We start from the raw sequence: 25,660 nt of genomic DNA, 5'->3' as shown, positions 1-25,660 counted from the left end.
TTATTCCACTTTTGGTTTCTTTATTGACCCATTGTTTGTTCAATAGCATGTTGTTTAGTCTCCACTAATTTTCCAATTTCCTTCTTGTGATTATTTCTATTTTCATACCATTGTGGTATGAAAATATGCTTGTTATTGTCTTAATCTTCTTAAATTTGTTAAGATTTGTCTTGTGGACTAACATATGATCTCTCCTGGAGAATGTTCAATGTGCACTTGAGAAGAATGTGTATTCTGTTGCTTTTGGTTGGATATTTGTTAAGTTCATCAGATCTAACATGTCATTTAAAGTCCCCTACTGTTATTGTATAGCTGTTTATTTCTCCCTTTTTTGGTCTGTTAACATCTGGTGTATATATATATATAGGGGATCCTATGTTGGATACATAAATATTTATAAATATTATATGTTCTTGTTGGATTGACCCCTTTATCAACATGTAAGGGTTCTTTGTTTCTTATTACAGTTTTTCTATTTCCTTTTATTGCTGAATAATATTCCATTGAATGGATATATCACATTTTCTTTATCCATTTACTAGTAGAGGGATATTTGTATTTATCCAGTTTGGGGCTGTTAAGAATAATGCTGGAGATTTGAGAAAATGGTGGAAGAATAAGACGCGGAGATCACCTTCCTCCCCACAGATACATCAGAAATACATCTACACATGGAACTGCTCCTATAGAACACCCACTGAACGCTGGCAGAAGACATCAAACGTCCCAAAAGGCAAGAAACTCCCCACGTACCTGGGTAGGGCAAAAGAAAAAAGAAAAAACAGAGGCAAAAGAATAGGGACAGGACCTGCACCAGTGGGAGGGAGCTGTGAAGGAGGAAAGGTTTCCACACACTAGAAGCCCCTTCGCGGGTGGAGACTGCGGGTGGCGGAGGGGGAAGCTTCAGAGCCGCGGAGGAGAGCACAACAACAGGGGTGCGGAGGGCAAAGCAGAGAGTCCTGCACAGAGGATCGGTGCCGACCAGCATTCACCAGCCAGAGAGGCGTGTCTGCTCACCCGCCTGGGTGGGAGGGGCTGGGAGCTGAGGCTCGGGCTTCGGTCAGATGCAGGGAGAGGACTGGGGTTGGCGGCGTGAACACATCCTGAAGGGGTTAGTGCGCCACAGCTAGCCGGGAGGGAGTCCGGGGAAAAGTCTGCACCTGCCAAAGAGGCAAGAGACTTTTTCTTGCCTCTTTGTTTCCTGGTGCACAAGGAGAGGGGATTAAGAGTGCTGCTTAAAGGAGCTCCAGAGACGGGTGCGAGCCGCAGCTATCAGCACAGACCCCAGAAACGGGCGTGAGACGCTAAGACTGCTGCTACAGCCACCAAGAATCCTATGTGCGAGCACAGATCACTATCCCCACCTCCCCACCCGGGAGCCTGTGCAGCCCGCCACTGCCAGGGTCCCATAACCCAGGGACAATTTCCCCGGGAGAACGCACAGCGCGCCTCAGGCTGCTGCAACATCATGCTGGCCTCTGCCGCCGCAGGCTCACCCCGCATCTGTACCGCTCCCTACCCCCGCCCTGAATGAGCCAGAGCCGCCAAATCAGCTGCCCCTTTAACCCCGTCCTGTCTGAGCGAAGAACAGACGCCCTCCGGCGACCTACACACAGAGGCGGAGCCAAATCCAAAGCTGAGCCCCGGGAGCCGTGCGAACAAAGAAGAGAAAGGGAAATTGCTCCCAGCAGCCTCAGAAGCAGCGGATTAGAGCTCCACAATCAACTTGATGTACCCTGCATCTGTGGAATACCTGAATAGACAACGAATCATCTCAAATTGAGGAGGTGGACTATGGGAGCAAGATACATTATTTTCTCCCCTTTTCCTCTTTTTGTGAGTGTGTATGGGTATGCTTCTGTGTGAGATTTTGTCTGTATAGCTTTGCTTTCACCATTTGTCCTAGGGTTCTGTCTGTCTTGTTTTTTTAACTTTAAAAATTTTTTTCGTAAAAATTAATTTTTTTATTTTAATTACTTTATTTTACTTTATCTTACTTTATTTTATTTTATCCTCTTCCTTCCTTCCTTCCTCCCTCCCTCCCTCCCTCCCTTCCTTTCTACTTTTTCTCCCTTTTATTCTGAGCCGTGTAGAGGAAAGGCTCTTGGTGCTCCAGCCAGGTGTCAGGGCTGTGCCACTGAGGTAGGAGAGCCAACTTCAGGACACTGGTATACAAGAGACCTCCCAGCTCCATGTAATATCAAATGGCGAAAATCTCCCAGAGATCTCCATCTCAACGCCAAGACCCAGCTTTACTCAACAACCAACAAGCTACACTGCTGGACACCCTGTGCCAAACAACTAGCAACACAGGAACACAGCCCCATTCATTAGCAAGGAGGCTGCCTAAAATCATAATGAGGCCACAGACACCCAAAAACACACCACCAGACGTGGACCTGCCCACCAGAATGTCACAAACCAGCCTCATCCACCAGAACACAGGCAATAGTCCCCTCCACCAGGAAGCCTCCACAAACCACTGAACCAACCTTAGCCACTGGGGACAGACACCAAAAACAATGGGAACTATAAACCTGCAACCTGGGAAAAGGAGACCCCAAACACAGTAAGATAAGGAAAATGAAAAGACAGAAAAACACACAGCAGATGAAGGAGCAAGGTAAAAACCCACCAGACCTAACAAATGAAGAGGAAATAGGCAGTCTACCTGAAAAAGAATTCAGAATAATGATAGTAAAGATGATCCAAAATCTTGGAAATAGAATAGAGAAAATGCAAGAAACATTTGACAAGGACCTAGAAGAACTAAAGAGGGAACAAGCAATGATGAACAACACAATAAATGAAATTAAAAATACTCTAGAAGGAATCAATAGCAGAATAACTGAGGCAGAAGAACGGATAAGTGCCCTGGAAGATAAAATAGTGGAAATAACTACCACAGAGCAGAGTGAAGAAAAAAGAATGAAAAGAACTGAGGACAGTCTCAGAGACCTCAGGGACAGCATTAAACGCACCAATACTCTAATTATAGGGGTCCCAGAAGAAGAAGAGAAAAAGAAAGGGCCTGAAAAATATTTGAAGAGATTATAGTTGAAAACTTCCCGAATATGGGTAAGAAAATAGTTAATCAAGTCCAGGAAGCACAGAGAGTCCCATACAGGATAAATCCAAGGAGGAACACGCCAAGACACATATTAATCAAACTATCAAAAATTAAATACAAAGGAAACATATTAAAAGCAACAAGGGAGAAACAACAAATAACACACAAGGGAATCCCCATAAGGTTAACAGCTGATCATTCAGCAGAAACTGCAAGCCAGAAGGGAGTGGCAGGACATGTTTAAAGTTATGAAGGAAAAAAACCGACACCCAAGGTTACTCTACCCAGCAAGGATCTCATTCAGATTTGATGGAGAAATTAAAACGTTTACAGACAAGCAAAAGCTGAGAGAGTTCAGCACCACCAAACCAGCTTTACAACAAATGCTGAAGGAACTTCTGTAGGCAAGAAACACAAGAGAAGGAAAAGACCTACAATAACAAACCGAATAGAATTAAGAAAATGGGAATAGGAACATACATATCGATAATTACCTTAAATGTAAATGGCTTAAATGCTCCCACCAAAAGACACAGACTGGCTGAATGGATACAAAAACAAGACCCGTATATATGCTGTCTAAAAGAGACCCTCTTCAGACCTAGGGACAGATACCGACTAAAAGTGAGGGGATGGAAAAAGATATTCCATGCAAATGGAAATAAGAAGAAAGCTGGAGTAGCAATTCTCATATCAGACAAAATAGACTTTAAAATAAAGACTATTACAAGAGACAAAGAAGGACACTACATAATGATCAAGGGATCGATCCAAGAAGATAGAACAATTATAAATATTTATGCACCCAACATAGGAACACCTCAATACATAAGACAAATACTAACAGCCATAAAAGGGGAAATCGACAGTAACACAATCATAGCAGGGGACTTTAACACCCCACTTTTACTAATGCACAGGTCATCCAAAATGCAAATAAATAAGGAAACACAAGCTTTAAATGATACATTAAACAAGATGGACTTAATTGCTATTTGTAGGACATTCCATCCAAAAACAACAGAATACACATTTTTCTCAAGTGCTCATGGAACATTCTCCAGGATAGAACATATCTTGGGTCACAAATTTAGCCTTGGTAAATTTTAAAAAATTGAAATTGTATCAAGTATCTTTTACGACCACAACATTATGAGACTAGATATCAGTTACAGGAAAATATCTGTAAAAATTACAAACACGTGGAGGCTAAACAGTACACTACTTAATAACGAAGTGATCACTGAAGAAATCAAAGAGGAAATAAAAAACTATCTGGAAACAAATGACAATGGAGACACGACGACACAAAACCTATGAGATGCAGCAAAAGCAGTTCTAAGAGGGATGTTTATAGCAATACAGTCCTACCTTAAGAAACAGGAAACATCTCGAATAAACAACCTAACCTTGCACCTAAAGCAATTAGAGAAAAAAGAAAAAAAAAAACCCAGAGTTAGCAGAAGGAAAGAAATCATAAAGATCAAATCAGAAATAAGTGAAGAAGAAATGAAGGAAAGAATAGCAAAGATCAATAAAACTAAAAGCTGGTTCTTTGAGAAGATAAACAAAACTGATAAACCATTAGCCAGACTCATCAAGAAAAAAAGGGAGAAGACTCAAATCAATAGAATTACAAAAAAAAAGGGGAAGTAACAACTGACACTAGAAATACAAAGGATCATGAGAGATTACTACAAGCAACTCTATGCCAATAAAATGGACAATCTGGAGGAAATGGACAAATTCTTAGAAATGCACAACCTGCCAAGACTGAATCAGGAAGAAATAGAAAATATGAACAGACCAATCACAAGCACTGAAATTGAAATTGTGATTAAAAATCTTCCAACAAACAAAAGCCCAGGACCAGTTGGCTTCACAGGTGAATTCTACCAAATGTTTAGAGAAGAGCTAACACCTATCCTTCTCAAACTCTTCCAAAATATAGCAGAGGTAGGAACACTCCCAAACTCATTCTTCGAGGCCACCATTACCCTGACACCAAAACCAGACAAAGATGTCACAAAAAAAGAAAACTACAGGCCAATATCACTGATGAACATAGATGCAAAAATCCTCAACAAAATACTAGCCAACAGAATCCAGCAGCACATTAAAAGGATCATACACCATGATCAAGTGGGGTTTATTCCAGGAATGCAAGGATTCTTCAATACACGCAAATCAATCAACGTGATAGACCATATTAACAAATTGAAGGAGAAGAACCGTGTGATCATCTCAATAGATGCAGAGAAAGCTTTCGACAAAATTCAACACCGATTTATGATAAAAACCCTCCAGAAAGTAGGAATAGAGGGAACTTTCCTCAACATAATAAAGGCCATATATGACAAACCCACAGCCAACATTTCCTCAATGGTGAAAAACTGAAAGCATTTACACTAAGATCAGGAGCAAGACAAGATTGCCCACTCTCACCACTTTTACTCAACATAGTTTTGGAGGTTTTCGCCACAACAATCAGAGAAGAAGAAGAAATGAAAGGAATCCAAATTGGAAAAGAAGAAGTAAAGCTGTCACTGTTTGCAGATGATATGATACTATACATAGAGAATCCTAAAGATGCTACCAGAAAACTACTAGAGCTAATCAATGAATTTGGTCAAGTAGCAGGATACAAAATTAATGGAGAGAAATCTCTGGCATTCTTACACACTAATGATGAAAAATCTGAAAGTGAAATTAAGAAAACACTCACATTTACTATTGCAACAAGGAGAATAAAATATCTAGGAATAAACCTACCTAAGCAGACAAAAGTCCTTTATGCAGAAAATTATAAGACATTGATGAAAGAAATTAAAGATGATACAGATAGATGGAAAGATATACCATGTTCTTGGATTGGAAGAATCAACATTGTGAAAATGACTCTACTACCCAAAGCAATCTACAGATTCAGTGCAATCCCTGTCAAACTACCACTGGCATTTTTCAGAGAACTAGAACAAAAAATTTCACAATTTGTATGGAAACACAAAAGATCCCGAATAACCAAAGAAATCTTGAGAACAAATAATGGAGCTGGAGGAATCAGGCTCCCTGATTTCAGACTATACTACAAAGCTACAGTAATCAAGACAGTATGGTACTGGCACAAAAACAGAAATATAGATCAATGGAACAGGACAGAAAGCCCAGAGATAAACCCATGCACATATGGTCACCGTATCTTTTATAAAGGAGGCAAGAATATACAGTGGAGATAAGACAGCCTCTTCAATAAGTGGTGCTCAGAAAGCTGGACAAGGACATGTAAAAGTATGAAATTAGAATACTCCCTAGCATCATACACAAAAATAAACTCAAAATGGATTAAAGACCTAAATGTAAGGCCAGACACTATCAAACTGTTAGAGGAAAACTTAGGCAGAACACTCTATGACATAAATCACAGCAATATCCTTTTTGACCCACCTCCTCGAGAAATGGAAATAAAAACAAAAATAAATAAATAGGACCTAATGAAACTTAAAAGCTTTTGCACAGCAAAGGAAACCATAAAGAAGACCAAAAGACAACCCTCAGAGTGGGAGAAAATATTTGCAAATGAAGCAACTGACAAAGGATTAATCACCAAAATTTACAAGCAACTCATGCAGCTCAATAACAAAAAAACAAACAACCCAATCCAAAAATGGGCAGAAGACTGAAACAGACATTTCTCCAAAGAAGATATACAGTTTGCCAACAAACACAGGAAAGAATCCTCAACGTTAGAGAAATGCAAATTAATCATTAGAGAAATGCAAATCAAATCTACAATGAGATATCATCTCACACCGGTCAGATTGGCCATCATCCAAAAATCTAGAAACAATAAATGCTGGACAGGGTGTGGAGAAAAGGGAACACTCTTGCCCTGTTGGTGGGAATGTAAATTGATACAGCCACTATGGAGAACAGTATGGAGGCTCCTTAAACAACTACAAGTAGAACTACCATACAACCCAGCAATCCCACTACTGGGCGTATACCCTGAGAAAACCATAATTCAAAATGAGTCATGTACAAAAATGTTCATTGCAGCTGTATTTACAATAGCTAGGACATGGAAGCAACCTAGGTGTCCATCAACAGATGAATGTATAAAGAAGATGTGGCATATATATACAATGGAATATTACTTAGCCATCAAAAGAAATGAAATTGAGTTATTTGTAGTGAGGTGGATGGACCTAGAGTTTGTCATACCGAGTGAAGTAAGTCAGAAAAGCAGAACAAATACCGTATGCTAACAGATATATATGGAATCTAAGAAAAAAAAAAGGTCATGAAGAACCTAGGGGTAAGACGGGAATAAAGATACAGACCTACTAAAGCATGGACTTGAGGTTATGGGGAGGGTGAAGGGTAAGCTGGGGCAAGGTGAGAGAGTGGCATGGGCATATATACACTACCAAACGTAAAATAGGTAGCTAGTGGGAAGCAGCCGCATAGCACAGGGAGATCACCTGGGTGGTTTGTGACCACTTACAGGGGTGGGATAGGGAGGGTGGGAGGGAGGGAGACGCAAGAGGGAAGAGATATGGGAACATATGTATATGTATAACTGATTCACTTTGTTATAAAGCAGAGACTAACACACCTTTGTAAAGCAATTATATTCCAATAAAATGTTAAAAAAAAGATTAATGGTACTTTCATACACAAGTCTTTATTTGGTTCTGTGTTTTCATTTCTCTTGAGTAGATACCTGGGTTTGGTATGTATCTTTAGATATTTGTAATCACAGTGAATCAAGTCATCTAGTACACGTCAGTTTTGAGAAGAAATAGCCATTAACCATTGATACATAGTATATGTTTAGTATCAGTAATTAACTGATATTTCATTAAAGTTGAAATAGGAAAGTGACCACGAGGTTTGTATGGTAAGTTTACGTTTAATTTTTAAAGACACTTAGGGGTTGATTTTTATTTAGTTACAGTCTCCTATAGAAACCACGTATCATTATCTTCTGCATGACACTGTAATCCCATTTCTAAGTTCTTCCCTTTTTCCAACTTCCTAATATTTTTCTAATAGTCTTCTAAGCACTTCAAATTATTAAACAGAACTGCATCATAACTACCTGTTATCTACATGGGCTATCACTGCTACAAATCAAATATTCATTACATATCATTACAAAGTGCACCTTACTGTGAAATCTCACTGAAGGAGTGGGAAAATATTGTGACAGGAGATACATGTGATTGGATAATTGTTAACTCTTCAGTGAACAGCACTTGCCTTCCTGGAAGAAGCCTGCCTTCAGGTAGAGCTCATATAATGAAATTTGGGTCTGGTCTAATATATTAAATGATTCACATCCTGACTCTCTAAGGTAAGCGTCATTGTCATTACTGATTCTACAAAGCATAGCTTCCAGTATATATAGTGTAATCAAGCTTAGGAAATTTTTCTCCTGTTTATTTTATTTATTCAACAATTCGTTGAGCAGTGTCTCTTTGACAGGCACTGCTAAGCACACAGTCTCATTTGATTTTCATGACAGCTTTTGTCAGTGTAGGAAGATCACATATCACCCTTAATCTTATATATCATACACTCACACATCCACTGTCTCTTTCACAGGTATGCACCCGTGTGTGCATACACACGCACTTTCCGTGTCACCTCTGCTTTTTCTGAGAGGATGTGGCCAACGGGAATCTATACTGACTCCTATAAAATCCTATCTGTATAAAATGACTAAATTTTTTTTTAATGAAAGAGGATAGGAAATACCTAATATTAAAAATGGGTCACTTTACATTGCACCTTCATTTCACTTTCTCCAACATGATATTGACCTCTTGTCCAGGACAAAGCAAACCTCAAATTAGGGAACACTAAAACATGTTATTTTATGTATAATGCAAAGGGATTAGTGTTAATTTGGTTTTTCACTAAAGGCTTATGGTTTTCATTAGATGACGCTTATTTCTTTTTACTGGTATGAAGAGGACTTGTATGTAATTTCAGATTCTACACACCTCATTTGTATTTTCTTTTAGAAAATGTCTCAGTTAAAATCAATGCCCTACTATTCGTTTAAGCCCCCTTGCCTTCAATAAAGCTAATTGATAAACCGTAATAATTAATGGCCTGATTAAACCAAAATGACTTACATCTGCCCTGATGATTGCCATTTATAATCAGTCACTTTAATGACTCATCTTTTCTGTGCTTCGCTTACAGAAGAATGGCTATGATGTTTTTAAGTGAGCTGAATGAAAAGCTGTATGCTCTCAGTTGCTGTTTGTTTTCCATAACTTGAGATTGCATTAAAATAAGCATAGATATAAGTCTCCTTAAAAGTAATCTTTCTTGCCTAATCTGTTCTCTTGTTTCTGGCTTGGAATGAAGTTGAAAACAAACCAAAAAAAAAAAAAAAAGCAACAAAAATCATTTTAGTATTCCTGGAGCTGTTCTTGAGAATTATAGAATTTCCATGTTTTAAATGAAAACATGGAAGTGATGAGTTCGGTGGCTATATAATAGGATTGTTGATAACTCAGGTATAAGGTGGAGTATTTTATTCTGATAAAGTGATACTTAAATCAGAGGAACTATCCTCATTCCAACATTTAAAAGGATTCCATCTGCTTCAAATTCTGTCACATGAATTCAGATTTAGTTTAACTAAATAAAGTCTTAATTATTATATCCTATTTATTTCAAAGAAGGATTTGAGGCAGCTTACAATATGAGGTGTAAACAGTGAACAAAGGACAAAAAAACAAGAATTTTAAAATAAAGGGATAGTTCCACTTCTACCCAGTAAGGAAATGCTGCTGTGGAACCTCCACCAAAAACAACTAGGAAGCTAGACAAAATTTATGAAACATCTGTTTTCAGGTATTAGATAACAAGCAGTGCAGGACTGTGATCCTGAAGAGAAGGGAAACAGATGAGGGGAGCCCTATGATCACCCAAGTTTTAAGCCTGGAGACAATTTCCAGACTGCAGCATAAGGAAGGGGAACCAGTCAGAGCCCAAAGATCTTACTGAGCTGAAGAGACAAGAGTTTGGCTGTCAAGAAGGCTTTAAAATGGCTAAAATTTACAGAGCAGAGTCCTAGAGATGCAGGAACTGTGAAAAAAGAAAGAGCTCAAGAACTTGTGTGAGACTCTCCTTGAATTTTTGGCCGAATATCAACCTCTGCTTTTGTAGGGTGAAATCTCACAAAGCTAGTTTGAGAATGAAAATTTCTGGGGATCTGTAAGCTAAACAATTCCCAAAGTTTACACAAGGTTGGGAATTTTAAAAATTCTAACCAGCCAGAGTAGAGAGACCTTTTTGGATACATTGGAGCATTCAGGAGAGACTTTAGAAGGGTCATGTTTTAATAGAGGGGCTAAACTAGCCCTAGAGAAGGGATTGCTCTGGCTTTCCATAAATAAAAGTTCCAAAATAAGCCTCAAAATGATCTATCTTCAAGTAAGTTAACTACCTGCCAGTATCAAGTTTAGCACTCTTTAAAGGATTAAAGCAAATTCGCTCAGCAATATAAGATTCAGAATACATGGCATCTAAATAAAAATCAGTATGTGAAAAAAATTTTTTTCTTCCAATAATGGGTGAAAGACCATTAGCAGGAGAACAGTCAGTCAATAGAAATGGGACTCTCCCATTGGCAGACAAGGACTTTAGAACAGTTATGATAAATATACTCAAGGATTTAATGGGAAACATGAGCATGACGAGGAGAGAGAGAGAAGACAGAAAAAAGAACCAAGTCGAACTTCTAGATATGAAAAATAAAATATCTGAAGTAAAAATTTCACTTGATGGAATTAACAGTAGATTTGACACCACAGAAGAAATGATTTGTGATCTTGATGTTAGAGATATAGAAATTATCTAAAATTACTGTAAAAAAAAAAAAAGACTAAAAAGATGAGCACAGCCTCAGTGACCTTTGAGACAGTATCAGGAAGTCTAGGATATATATGTAACTGGAGTCTCAGAAGGAAAGGAGAAAGAAAAGGGAACAAAAAGTAATTTGAAGAAATAGTGCTCCCAAACTTTCCAAATTTGATGAAACCCATAAACCCAGAGATCTAGGAGGCCTAACGAACTCTAACCACGATATACACAAAACCATACCAAAGTACATCAAAATTAAAAATGTAAAGCCAGTGATTTTTTAAATCTTTAAAATATTCAGAATAAACATAATACATTAAATAGAGAGGAACAAAAATAAGAATGACAGCAGACTTCTTGTCAGAAGCTACGCAAACCAGAAGATAATGGGAAGACATTGTTAAAATGTTGAGAAAAACAAAAAACCTTTAAATCCAGAATTCTAGGTCCAGTAAATATATTTTTCCAAAATAACAGCTAAATAAAGACTTTTTAAGGCAAACAAAGCAGAGAGAATTTATTGCCAATAGACCAGCATTGTAAAAAGTATAAAGGAAGTTGTTTAGACAGAAGGAAAATGATACCAGATAGATTGTTAGATCTACACAAAGGAATAAATAGCACCAGGAATAGTGTATACATGTAGATATATAAAAGACCTTTTAAATTTTTTTCACTCATTGAGCACTGATCTAAACCTCATTCATATACTGACTCACTCACTACAACAGCTGACACACTTGCTCTAGCTCCAAAGCCATTGCTCCCAACCCCACATTCCCCGGGAAGTGCTGGAGTTGACAGGTTTGTGGGCATGTAGTGCTGACATTGGCATCAGCCTTGCCATGCTACCTCTCATAAGGGGCTCAGGGTCCTTCATTGTGTCCTGGGGTCCCAAGGATGTCACATACCCTTCTGAGCACTGTAGCTCTCAGGCCAGCATATGTCCAGGAGTCAGGAATGACAGAAATGTGTGGAAATCAAGAACTGACCCTCACCAACAGACTTGTGGTTTCCAAGGAGGAGGGAGGGAGGTAGGGGAGGGATGGATTGTGAGTTTGGGATTAGCAGATGTCAGCTATTATATATAGAATGGATAAACAACAAGGTCCTACTGTGTAGCACAGGGAACTATATTCAATATCCTGTGATAAACCATAATGGAAAAGAATATGAAAAAGAATGTGTATATATATATATATATATATATATATATGTATAACTGAATCATTTTGCCATACAGCAGAAATTAACAGTGTAAATCAACTATACTTCAATAAAATATATTTTTAAAATTTTTTTAATGATTATTTAAAGCAAAAATAAAGACACCATATTGTGGCAATTATAACATATGTAGAGGAAAGATGTATAACAGTAGCACAGAGGATGGGAGGGAAGAAAATGGAAGCATACTGTTCTGAGGTTCTTACATTATAAATTAAATACCCTAATATTATTTGAAAGTAGACAATGAAACATTAAAGAAACGTATTGTAAATCCTAGAACAGCCATTAAAAACAAAAAAAACCTTCAAATGCGCTGGCAAATTTTAGCCCACAGGTCAAATTTGGCTCATTACCTGTTTTGGTAAACAAAGATTGTTGGAACACAGCCACGCCATTTATTTCCACATTGCCTGTGATTGCTTCAGCAGTACAGTGGCAAAATTGAGTAGTTACAACAAAAACCATGTTTTGGTTTTTGTTGTAACTACTTTGGTCCTTTACAGAAAAAGTTTGCCAACTTCTGGCTTAGAAGTCAGTAGTAGAGATCAATGGAATGCTAAAAAGAGCCCATCTAGTCCAAAAGAAGGCAATGAAAGAAGAAAGGAACTAAGAAGAGATGGGACAAATAGTAGGATGGTGGAGTTCAACTCAGCCATATCACTAATTACGTTAAATGTGAATGGTCTAAATACTGCAGTGAAGAGCACAAATTGTCAAAACTGGTCGGAAAAAAGACCCAGCTGCGTACTCTGCAAAATATCCATTTTAAATATTAGTAACAGAGAGGTACCATCCAAATTAATCACCAGACATTTTAAAGCAAAAATTATAACAGCATACTACGGGGTTTATGATATATGTAGAAAAGGCAAAAATCATCTAAAAATAACAAACTAATCAGTAGTTGCCAGAGGTCAGGGTGGAGTTGACTGTAAAGGGGCACAGGGAACCTTTTGGGGTGATATAAATGTTTCATATCTTGATTGTGGTGTGGGTATATGGATGTATATGTCAAAGTCACTAAACTATATATTCAAAATGACTGCAATAAAATTGATTTTTTAAATGAATAAAATTGATTTTAAAAAGTAAAGTTAAACAATAGATGAAATTTCTCTTCAGATATTCTGAACTTGCCAGCAGTTTAATCAGAGGGAAAAACAGCCCATTATGTTGGTCTTTTCTAAGTGCTGACCTGAAGACCTGACTGTTTTAGATTGGTTTCTGAATCAGCAGATCTGAGGTAAAACCAAAAAAGGTTTTTGTTTTTAAATGCACAGCCAGGCTTGGGAGCTATTTAGTTATATAACTCTCATTGTTTTTATTGTAGGAAGCAAATCCCATTTAGATTGTACTTAAGCAATGTTATTATCCTGAAATCTCATGTGCACTATTTTTGGTCAAAATATATACCAGCAGTTCCTTGGTCTACACTCTCCTGAAGGGCAGAGGTGGGTCTTACTCATGCTTCTCTCCACAGACCTACTATCATATCTGGCACATGCTAAGGCGTCAGTGAATATTTGTTGAGTGAGTATTTTTGAATGCCCATAGATCCTCTCAGAATGAAAAATATCATTCACAAATGTATTCATTAATAGTGAAATGTATTTATTCTGAAGTATATGCCATTGAGTGGGAAAAGATGGAGCTCCTTCTCAGGCCAAATTCATGCTTCTCCAGGTGCACATGTTTGCCCATCTATTTAGTGGAAATATTCATTCACCAACATTTGTTCAACAGATATCATTTCTAGTCCATACCAGGCACTATTCTAGATATAGGAGTGAACACAACGATCACATCTCTGCATTCATGGAGCTTTCCTTCAAAACGGGAGGACTGAGAGGGACATGTATACATGTACAAATATAGGGTGTCAGTGGTGCCAAGTGTTACAAGGAGCACTGAAACAGGGAAGAGGGAAAGGGAATATTGGAGGGGGGAAGATATTGCTGTTCATAGTGGGTGGTTGAGGTAGGCTTCTCTTAAACGGGTAACATTTGAGCAGAAACCTAAAAGCAAGTAAAGGAGCAGGCCATGCATGTATATATGGGTGCAGAGTATTCCAGTTATATGGAACCACAAAGCAGGGAGCATGCCTGGCAAGAAGGCCAGTGAGATGAAACAGTGTGGGCAGGGAGAGGAGTAGGAAGGATAAGAGTACAGAGGTAGTAGGGGGGCAGTTCAGAGAAGGCCTTAGAAACCTTCATGAGGGCTGCATTTTGCATTGAGTTGGGAGGCCCTTGGAGGTTTTAGGCAGAGAAATGACAATAGTTTGATTTAGGTTTTAAAGAGGGCACTTTAGCTGCTGTGTTCAAGACAGACTCTAGTAGAGCAAGTGTAAAAATAGGGAGACCAGCTCAGTGGGCTGTCGGTGAATGAGTACATACAGTCTGGCAAATATGCCCCCTCATAAACATTGAATTGGTTTTATCATTCTACTTACTGGACTTTTGAAATTATTTTCTTTTAACTAGTATTTTACCCAAATACAGCCTAAATTTATTGCAGTAGCACAGAAATTATTTTCTGAACATAACAAAATATAACACTTTACATTGCTTGGTTGATTGCCAATGGATAATAATAATATATTTATAGAGTGTTTGACAGTTTAAAAGCTATTTTACATTCACTATCTCATCTAATCCCCACAATTTTTAAAGATTGATACAGTAACTTTTATTATCTCCCTACAGAGGTGAAAACTAAAATGTTACATGCCTAGTCCAAAGTCATATGCCAAATTTGTGGCAGGGCCCAAAAGACTAAAATCCAAGTCTTCTGTCTTCTAGCCTGAATCCATTGATTTTGTTTAAAGGGGTCTTTTATGTTCAAATGATGTTGCTGGGTTTGGAACACTTATATTAGCAAATTTAGTATATTGTTTAGAAAGCCATCTACCAGTGAGCAAAGATAATACGCTCCAACAGGATACATACAAAAATGTATAAGGCATATTCCTACCCTGTGAACTTATTACTTGGTGATACCTGTAACAGTAAATGTGGTAATTACTAGTAAAAAAATGTCACATGCTCAGTTCCAAATGGTACAGACAGTAAATGCTTTAGCAGTTCAAAGGAAGCAGCGATTTTGATGGCCTGAGTAGGTATGGCAACAGGGAGATGGGGTACTTGAGTTGAAGGATGAGCCGGATTCAGTCAAAAAATATCAAGGAAGGGTTTTTAAACCCAGGTGGTTTGGGGTCAGGGACACAGCATGAACAAAGGCTTAGTAATGGGGTGTTTTGGATTTGTTTCTTTTGAGACAATGACTAAAACAGTCTAGTCAGAATACAAAGGTTGTTTTGAGGATGGCTGTATGTCTACTGCTTTCATACACAAAGTATTCCTGAAAGCTAGGCTGAAAGGTGAATGTGCAAAGTCATGCAGTAGGATTACACGTAAGTAAAAAAAGATGTTGGGGAGCTGAAAATGCCATAAAGTTCTTATTTACACCTTGCCTTTTAGAATATAATCTAGAAATTTTGTTGTTTTATTCTTTCTCTGTTGATCCACTTAAGTCAAATATGTGTCTGATTAAAGCTAAGAATTTGTTCTTTTTACCATACCTTGTGATTTCCATGTAGCTCCTTCTTCCAGGAGCTCAGAATATTTGTTCTTTATCTATCTCCATCCGATGTATGGCTTAAGAATGGTTTAAGGGTATCAGTATATAAAAGAGAAGATTGTCCAAAAGAAAAATATTCAAAGTTGAGGGCTTATAATGAGAATTAGGTTTGGAAAATAAGACCAGGCTTTGTAGAACCTAACATTTCTGTCAGCTCGGCACACATTTATTGAGTGTCTACTGCGGCTGTCTATGATGTATATTTTTTGTGCAAACTATTGAGGCATATTTGAAAGCACAACCCTATTCTTAAGAAGTTCACACTGGGGTTGGCGGGGGAGGTCAGGGAATATTTTACTTCCTCCTCAAGGAGAGAAGTGATAGAGTGAAAGTATATTTAATATGATGGTGGTATAAGGTTTATATTGAAATTGGGGAAAACTGGAGGCAGAGAGACCAGTTGGTTGAAAAAGCTTACACCTGCCTGGGCATACTGACCTGTATTCAAAGAGAAAGACCCCCTAAAGGAAGTATATAGTGTGTCTTACCTGAAAGGGCATGCTACAGAGACGTGGTCTACAGCTAACCCCTGATCACAACAGTATCATCAACAAAATAATACTGTGTGTTCGTGGTTTCCATTAACTTATTCTCATCTATTAACAAATACTCACTAAGCATATACTGTATGCCTGGCACTCTTCAGGGCCTGGAATATAGTAGTCAATAAAAGAGACAAAGTCCCTGCCTTCGTGGAGTTTACATTCTAGTGTCCGTCAGGTAACACCAAATGAGCACATGTATGAGAAAATGCCTGTCATGTTGCCTGTCATATGGTAGGTAGGGTTCAATAATCGTTGGTTACTGAGTTTGAACTTGAAGTTTGAGTTAAGTACCTACTTTTGGTAAGATACTTTTTGCAGGGTGGAGGGACGGAGTGAGATTAACTCACAGATTTTTTTTAGATGTTACATAAAAATTATGAGTCTTTAGTTTTGGGGTAATTAAGGTTATATGCTGTATTAAATATAACAAGTTGTCTGTTCTTGACCACTTTCGCCACTGAAGATGAAGCATTGAAGCAGATGCTCTTCTGTAACCATCAAAAGTGGTGTGCTCTTATCCTGCTTGGATGGTTTTTGTGGGCTCCTTGAATTCCTGAAAAGGCCCATTGTTGTCACTGACGATGCTTCACAGAAATGCTTTGTGTCATTATTTAGCGGACTGCCTTGGCAAAAGCTGTGCCAGTTCTTTTGTTAACTCTAACAGTCGAAATGATGTAAGGGAAGAGAAGGATAAATGAAACAAAGACTGATAAGTGCACGCATGCACACACATTTACACATCTTTTAGATCAGTTTCTGAGGATTATCTGAAGTAGCACGTAAAACCAGGAAATAGCAGAACTGCATTCATGTTCTTGTTGTTTCAACCAGATATCACCTGTTACCAGCAAACATGAATGATTTTTTTCCTTGCTGGCTTCCCTTTGGCCTTACTGTTCCGTAGGTGGGAGGAGCAGTTTCACTTTGAGAGCAGAACTAAGCCTTTCTGTACAAATTCTTTGCAAGAAGGTTACGTTTTCTTAGCTACTTTTCCTGAAAGCTGGAGTAGGATATTGGGTGTATTTACTGTTGTTGGAAGCCAAGATTTTATTTGACTTTCACATGAAGTAAATAAACCCTTGCTTCTATAGAAACCAGAAATGGTTGGAAGTGAGGGAGTTAGGACCTTACATTTTGCCTCCAGGTAAAATGCTTTGCGTTAAATTTGTGGTTAGAATTCTAGGTTGAACAGATGATGTCAATTCTGCAATATGGTGTGGTGTGCATGTGTGCTTTTTTTAGAACAAGCACTGTAGATATGGAATTAGTGACATGGATTTTTCTGGTCCCTTTTTAGATGTGAAGCCCTCTAATATGCTAGTAAACACAAGAGGACAAGTCAAGCTGTGTGATTTTGGAGTTAGCACTCAGGTAGGTCTCATTTTCCTGCCGATCTGCTTTCTTCTCTGTAACATCCACTTTCTATTTTCATTCTACTCTCTGGATTGAAAAATCACCTAGCTGCCAGACAAACAGAAGTCTGCATCTTCTCGTTGGCTGGGATTGTGTTATTCATTTTTAATCTCTGAGCGAGTTTCCTTCATCAGAATATGATTGTTCATTGTTTAATGACAGTAAAAACTGCTGATATTGTAATTACTACTTACGAATAGCAAACTTCATTGATATGCAGCTTTGATATGAAAGCGTTTTGGCCAGACAAAAGGGAGGGCAGAGTGGGAGCTGTGCCTGGGGAGCCCAACTGGCCCACAATAAAAATTAATATTGGGAGCAACAATGGTGGAGGGCCATTACGATGTGCAGCACAAATTTTAATTAATTTCCATTTTGGGCCTCCCCTGAGAACCCTGGTGATAGTGACCCATGAGCGTGCTGTGATGTTGATTTGAATTGCAGCCACCTTTACTCCCAGCCAAACACGAAGACCAAAGCGAAGGTCATCATTGTATTATGAGTTGTCAAAGTCTGTTATCCCTCCAGCGTATTTAGTGTTCGTTTCATTCTAGTAATGCATGAGGCTTCATTCACATCTTGACCATCTGACTAAAAAATGAGTGTGTTCAAATTCTACTTCAGATTGACTTTGTACAATCAGGCGGGTTTGGGGTACTAAAGCGATAAGCATCCTGCTTAAGTGAATTGTTTAAGGTTATCTGCTATAAACTGTAACGCTATGCTTGTTTAAGTTGGAAATCACATTCAAAAGAAAAGAGATGTAATCATTTTTAATGCCTTTGTAGATAAATTTGTTCCTTTTTATATAATTTTTAGTTGATTTATAGAAATGATGATTGTAAGTTAAATGAGGAATAATTGCCCATTTTATTTCCACATTATCTTTATATTGTTCTGACAGACTGTTTTGTCTCATAGCTGGTGAATTCTATAGCCAAGACGTATGTTGGAACAAATGCTTATATGGCGGTAAGTAAACTTATGCAAAAATAACATTTAAAACCAACATCTTTATGTACTTGGTAATGTATAATTCTTGAATTAATTCCACAGCTTTAGCCTAACAGATCATAAATTACAAAGTCAGTCCAGTCATGATTGGATTTTTAAATCTTCCTAAAAGATGTTAGGGTTTATACAGGAGCTACCAACTTCTCTGACTTTATTCACTTAACTGGTTGGTTTGAGTATAAAATCATTTTGAAGTATAATCCTATAGAAAAATTGTATCTTATAGCACATTGGCTACTTTGCCTCATTGATTATTTAATTAACCCTAAAGTATACCAGAATGTCAGTCAATAAGATCAACTCTTTTTTCCAGGAATAAGCATGCTTTGACAGCAGCTCAAAATTAAATTATTAATTAAAAATTAAATTATTACTTATGGATCTGATTGTAAATTATTACTTATGATCTGATCCTCTGAATGTAAAGATTTAGCAGACAATTCTCTGTCGAACTTGTATATCTATATTCTGTTTACTTGGGTTCATACCTATTATAAGACAACTTGCTTGGTCCCTCTGAAGTAAATTTACCAGGAATAAAAAGTAGAAGCATAGAACTGTTTCAAATACCAGTGTGGACCTGGCTTTGACCCGTTTCTTTTTCCTTCCTTTTAAGTAAGGGAAGTTATTTGTGTCCATAAAATGGCTTTTTTTTTTTTTTTTTTTTTTTTTTTCGGCTGTGTTGGGCCTTCATTGCTGTGCACGGGCTTTGTCTAGCTGCGCCAAGTGGGGGCTACTCTTCGTTGCGGTGCGCGGGCTGCTTCTTTTTTTTTTCTTAACATTTTTAAAATTAAATTAAATTTATTATTTTTTTTACTGCAAGGAAAATAGCACACATATTTTACAATAGCTATTAAATATCTCAATTTAGTCAATCCTCCCTACCCCCTTTTTTTTTTAACATCTTTACTGGAGTATAATTGCTTTACATTGTTGTGTTAGTTCCTGCTGTATAACAAAGTGAATCAGCTATACGTATACATATATCCCCATATCCCCTCCCTCTTGCATCTCCCTCCCACCCTCCCTATCCCACCCCTCTAGGTGGTCACAAAGCACTGAGCTGGTCTCCCTGTGCTATGCGGCTGCTTCCCACTAGCTATCTGTTTTGAATTTGGTAGTGTATATATGTCAGTGCCACTCTCTCACTTCGTGCCAGCGTACCCTTCCCCCTCCCCGTGTCCTCAAGTCCATTCTCTATGTCTGCGTCTTTATTCCTGTCCTGCCCCTAGATTCTTCAGAACCAATTTTTTTTTTTTTTTTTTTTTTTTAGATTCCATATGGGTGCAGGGGCTTCTCACTGCAGTGGCTTCTCTTGTTGTGGAGCACAAGGCTCTAGGCGCGTGGGCTTCAGTAGTTGCTGCACGCGAGCTCTACAGCTCAGGCTCAGTAGTTGTGGCACATGGGCTTAGTTGCTCATTTGCGATCTTCCCAGACGAGGGATTGAACCTGTGTCCCCTGCATTGGCAGGTGGATTCTTAACCACTGCACCACCAGGGAAGTCCCCATAAAATTGCTTTTATTTATTGACGTCCACAGTCACTTCAAGAGTTGGGGGCTGGGAGGAGACAAGCAGGAAACTTATTTAGTATTTTTGGAGCAAAGTTTTACTTTAACATCTTAAGTTTAGTTTTTTGCTGAGGATTCTAGGTTTATTCAGGTAGTCCATTTCACTTCTAGTAGTCTTTATATGAATTAAACGAAGTATGGGTAGAACCCTGGATCTTTTTCTCAATATTCTTTGTTCATATATTATCTTGGATGGAACCCTGGATCTTATTCTCAGAACATTACAAAGGATTTTTTAATTGAGATACCAGAACAGTTAATTTTTGCCTTGCATTGTTTTTAAAGAAAATTTGTTCTTTCTCATTTTTCTAGGTAATGTGACAAAAAATTTATCTCTGAAGTCACCATACCTATTTTTACAAAACTTAATCACCTTCTTGGCTCTACTAGGTTATCTGAGAGTGGTGAGCCACCTTTATAATTAACAGAACTGTGCCAAACGACATGATTTCAGTCTTCGAAAAAATATGAAACACTGTGATTTAAAACAAACAAAAAATGAAACAACTTTTCCCCTCCCTATCATGTTCATAGTAGCTCTAAATTGCTCTGATAATTAAATTGCAATATGTTTGAATCTACAAATCTAGATTACAGTTGTCTTTCCCAGGTGTACATTAAAGAAATTACTTTTTTTCCTTTTTGTTTATGGATGAATGTGCTGCATCCATCTCTTAATTGAAAATGTGGGGATTAAAAGTATGAAACGTTAGCTCAGATTGGCAGAGCTAAAATTGCTTTGCTTCTTCGGTGAGTATGTTCTAGTCATCAACCTTATAGTTCAAGCTGTAAAAAGCATAAGATACCTAGGAAGCAAAGAGTGTGATAGCCTGATAGTGAGCTTGGCTCAATTCAGCAGGCTCTCGTTGGCCATGACTTACCTAACTGGTGTGAGATCAGAGGTTGGGAGTTGGGGAAGGTGGAAATAACATTTATTATTCTGTTACAGGTTTTAATCCCTGTCTGAGGTATCGTGATATTGTATTATAGTACTACCACTGGGGGAACTGGGTGAAGGGTGCACAGAACCTCCCTGTATATATGCTTTTCAACTTCTTGTTAATTAATAAGAATTTCACAGTAAAAAATTAAATTAAAAAAAAAGGAAAGATTTGTTGGAACATGGCCGTACCCATTTATTTATATATCGTCTGTGACTGCTTTAGTGCTACAGTGGCAGAGTGGAGTAGTTGTGACAGTTGTACCGGAGACCATATGGCCGACAAAGTGAAAAATATTTACTATCTGGCCGTTTATGGAGAAAGCTTGCCGACTTCTGGTCTATGCCAGCGAAGGCTCTTTCTGAAACCGAGTACTCTGAATTAATCAACCTGTATTTACTGAGCGCCTTCCATGCAGTTAGCCAGGTACAGTGGCGCCACTCTGTAATCCACGTAAGACTTGGGCAAAATAGGAAACATGGCATTATATGTGGCCACGTCATGTGTGACATAAGTTGTACCAAGCGTACCGTTAGAGAATGAGAAGGCATATGATATATGAATTTGATGATTCAAACAGTATGTGAAAAGGGCACTTATAAAAGAGAGAGATCACTGTGGGAGGATGAGCAAAGACTCAGAAATAGAGGGTGGTGTGAAATGGGTGGGGGCGGGGACATACAAGGTACAGCAAGGGTCCCCAGTGCCCGGGCCGCAGAGCAGTACTGGTCCACGGCCTGCCAGGAACCAGGCCACACGGCAGGAGGTGAGCGGTGGGCGAGTGAGCGAAGCTTCATCGGCCGCTCCCCATCACTCCCCACCGCTCACGTTACCTCCTGAACCATCCCATCCCACCCCTGTCCATGGAAAAATTGTCTTCCACGAAGCTGGTCCCTGGTGCCAAAAAGGTTGGGGACCGCTGGGGTAGAAGACAGTAATAGACTGTGAGAATATGCAATTTGAGGTCATCTGATGTAATGCCCTCATTTTATATCCATTTCTCTCACTTTATATCCATACCTGTTTCTGTACGGTGATAATAACAATGATAATAATAGCCAACACTTAATTAGAACTGTGTGCCAGTCACTCTTTTAAACCTTTACATATATTATCTCTTTAAATCCTCACAACAACCCTATGAGGTAGGTAATATTATCGTCCTTTTACAGATGAAGGCACCAAGGGATAGAGAAGTTAAGTGACTTACCCAGGCTCATACAGCTAATAAGTGGTAGAGTCAGGAGTGAAACCTACATAATCAGCCTCCAGAGACTGAACTTTTAACTACTGTGCCTCTCACTCTATCCAAATCATTTATGTGTCTCTCCAAATCTAGATTAGGGCTTTCACAGGGCAGGGTTTATTCTACTCATTCTCTATATCCAGTCCTTCACATGGTGCTAAATGAATGAATCAGTTCATGAAAGTTGCATTCCAAAAATGACTTGTTCACTAATTGTAAGCAGAGCATTTAACTTTTTTGTATTAATAAGTATCTTACTTGCGTGATAAAGTATAGAAGACCCCCAGATGACTCAAATATAACCAACTAGACTGCTCAGATATTGAAAAGAAACTAAATCAAAGAAATAGCCGTGCATGTGTGAACAGTCTTACTTCTCCTACAATCTGAAATGTAAGGAAATAGTAATTAGGATAAAGATGGGGAGGGTTTTCTAAGATCCTTAGGTCATGAAAACAAACAAAAAAACTGTAACAATTTAGGGGCATGTTAAACAGTGGGTCTTGTAGGAGACTTGGTAAGTCATCTGGTCCCACTTCCTCATTGACCAATGAGGATACTGAGATCCAAAAACTGAAGGGGCGTGTTCAAGGACACATTACATCTTAGGGGCAGGTAATTAGGTTTAATGGACATTTTAATCCAAAGCAAGAAATATTTTCAACTATATTTTAAAAGGATTTCATCCAGAAGGATTACAAAAGGGGTCCAAAGGCTTTGGTGGCTTATATTAAATCATTTCTTGGAAATTCTGATTACTAGAACTTTTACTCTATTTTAAAGACAGAAGGGGACTTACCTGGTGGCGCAGTGGTTAAGAATCCACCTGCCAATTCAGGGGACACAGGTTTGAGTCCTGGTCTGGGAAGATCCCACATGCTGTAGAGCAACTAAGCCCATGTGCCACAACTACTGAGCCTGCGTTCTAGAGCCCACGAGCCACAACTACTGAGCCCGAGTGCCACAACTACTGAAGCCCAAACGCCTAGAGCCCATGCTCCAAAACAAGAGAAGCCACGGCAATGAGAAGCCCACACACCACAATGAAGAGTAGCCCCTGCTCGCTGCAACTAGAGAAAGCCATGCGCAGCAACAAAGACCCAACACAGCCAAAAATAAATAAGTAAATAAAATAAATTCATATAAAAAAAGAAGCTATTAAAAAAATTAATAATAAAGATAGAAGTCCCTGAAACTTTAACCCACTATTCAGTCATTGTGATGTATTATGTATATATATATTTTTTTGGCTGCACCATGTGGCATGAGAGATCCTAGCTCCCCAGCCAGGGATTGAACCCATGACCCCTGCAGCGCGCTGAGTCCCAACCACTGGACTGCCAGGGAAGTCCTACTACAATTTTAAAAAATCAAATATAAAAGTTTGACATTATTGTTATGAATACCTGAAGTTTTGAAATTAAGAAATCTTATGCAGATACTTGTCCTTTGGTATCAGAAAGTCAATCTAAATAACTACTCTTATCTCCTGAACATTGTTTTCTACCTGGACTATTCCTGTTCTTAGAAATTACCTTTACCCAGATTATAACCTATACAGATTACGTGATACAACTCAGTTGGCCATGCTCATGCAGTGATCGTACACGGTGGTGTTGATTAGAAGGAGGCCAACATTTACTGAGCATCCCCGTGTGGCATGTACTGAATTGAGCATATTACATGGATTTATTTAATCTTCAGACAACTCCATTAAGCATACATATTGTTATTATTGTCTTCATTTTACAGATGAGGAAACCAAAGGTGAAGTAACTTTAGCCCAGATTCTCAGAGCTGGCAAGTAGTGACAGTCAAGATTTAATTAGGACACCAGCTTCTAGTTTCTGGTAGTAGCACATTAGGTTATTTGGACCAACTCTTCTGTTGAAAAATGCTAATTAAAATACTTTAAAAACCATCTCAAGTGCACTGAAGAGCTAAAACGACAACAGGGAACTCCCAGGACGGTTTTCAGATGGAAACGTGAAACAGACGGGAAAGCAGAATGTCAGAGCACCAAAGCTACTTATTCCTGAGGACATTTGCCTGTACTACTACAGCTGTGAATGGTATGGGGGCTCCCTTAAGGCAGAGGGTCTTGGAGAAGATCTTCCCCATATTATGCTGGAAGCCTGAAGAGGCCCTCACTCCAGTATAAAAGCAAACCAGAGTTAAAACTGCTCTTCCTCCCCAATCCCAGGGAACAAAAGAGAAGGCTTCTCAGAGCCAAGCAGAGCAGCAGGAGAAAAAGGAAAAGGGAGAAAGTTGTGGCCATAGACTTAACTCTGGCACAGATTTACACCCTGGGTGTTTGTATATGTGACCTGAGTTAGAAAAGGAGCTTCATGCTGAGAATATTGTTTGAGGTGGTCACATCCACTTTAGGCCTCAGAGAACCTTTCCAAACATTTTTTTGAAGAACAAAAACTAACAAGCAGCCAAAGAAAACTAGTCACACGAGGAAACAGAGCAACATGAAGGAACAACAGTTGTAAGCAGACTTTAGATCAAAAATTTTTAAAGTGACATACTTGATTCGAGAAAGTCCCAAACAAAACTACTAGATAAAAATGAAAAGCTCACTATTTGGTAGCATATTGAATGGAGCAGAAGAGAGAATTAGTGAACTGGAAAATAGATTGAGTTAGAGCAGTGTGACTCCAGAATCCTTGTTTAACCAGTATGCTCTACTACCCACACAGTGATCTTGCCGGCTTTCTAAAATAATCCCCATTGTTTATGATATATACTTTTTGATTACATACTAACCTGAAGTATTTGTGCATACTCTGTTAATTTTCTGAGTAGCCTGAGCAGAAGTTCCTTTATGGGAAGAGGTAAGGGATGTACCTTGGTATCGTCCTGCTTTTGACAAGTAAACCCTAGGGTACTGTGTTATAAATAGAGACAATTCTGGAATGAGTTAACTAAATACGGGCCCTGGGTAAATGCCCAGTCACAGCGGTAAGTGGAGGGGTGGAGTGTGCATGCCATCTTAGAGCCACTGCCCTTTTAGAATCCTCTGCTTTTTATATCATCACCACTCCTTACTATTCTCATTAAGTACAGATGAGAGTTTTCCCCCGACACTTTAACTCCACTACAGGTG

The 25,660-nt window shown here is 38.5% G+C and overlaps 1 protein-coding gene across 6 annotated transcripts in view; it reads left to right on the top strand.

Annotated features, from left to right (window-relative positions):
- Positions 1-25,660, top strand: part of MAP2K5 (mitogen-activated protein kinase kinase 5) — a 269,304-nt gene that overhangs the window by 138,137 nt on the left and 105,507 nt on the right. For all 6 annotated transcript variants that reach the window (XM_032622664.1, XM_032622666.1, XM_032622662.1 and 3 more), the window contains 2 exons: positions 17,663-17,736; positions 18,700-18,750. In XM_032622664.1, coding sequence (XP_032478555.1) covers positions 17,663-17,736; positions 18,700-18,750 — 125 coding nt within the window. The remainder of the gene's footprint in view (positions 1-17,662; positions 17,737-18,699; positions 18,751-25,660) is intronic.

The sequence above is a fragment of the Phocoena sinus genome, chromosome 2 (assembly GCF_008692025.1).
Source record: "Phocoena sinus isolate mPhoSin1 chromosome 2, mPhoSin1.pri, whole genome shotgun sequence".
NCBI classification, from domain to species: Eukaryota; Metazoa; Chordata; class Mammalia; order Artiodactyla; family Phocoenidae; genus Phocoena; species Phocoena sinus.
This window is presented reverse-complemented; position numbering and strand designations above follow the sequence as displayed.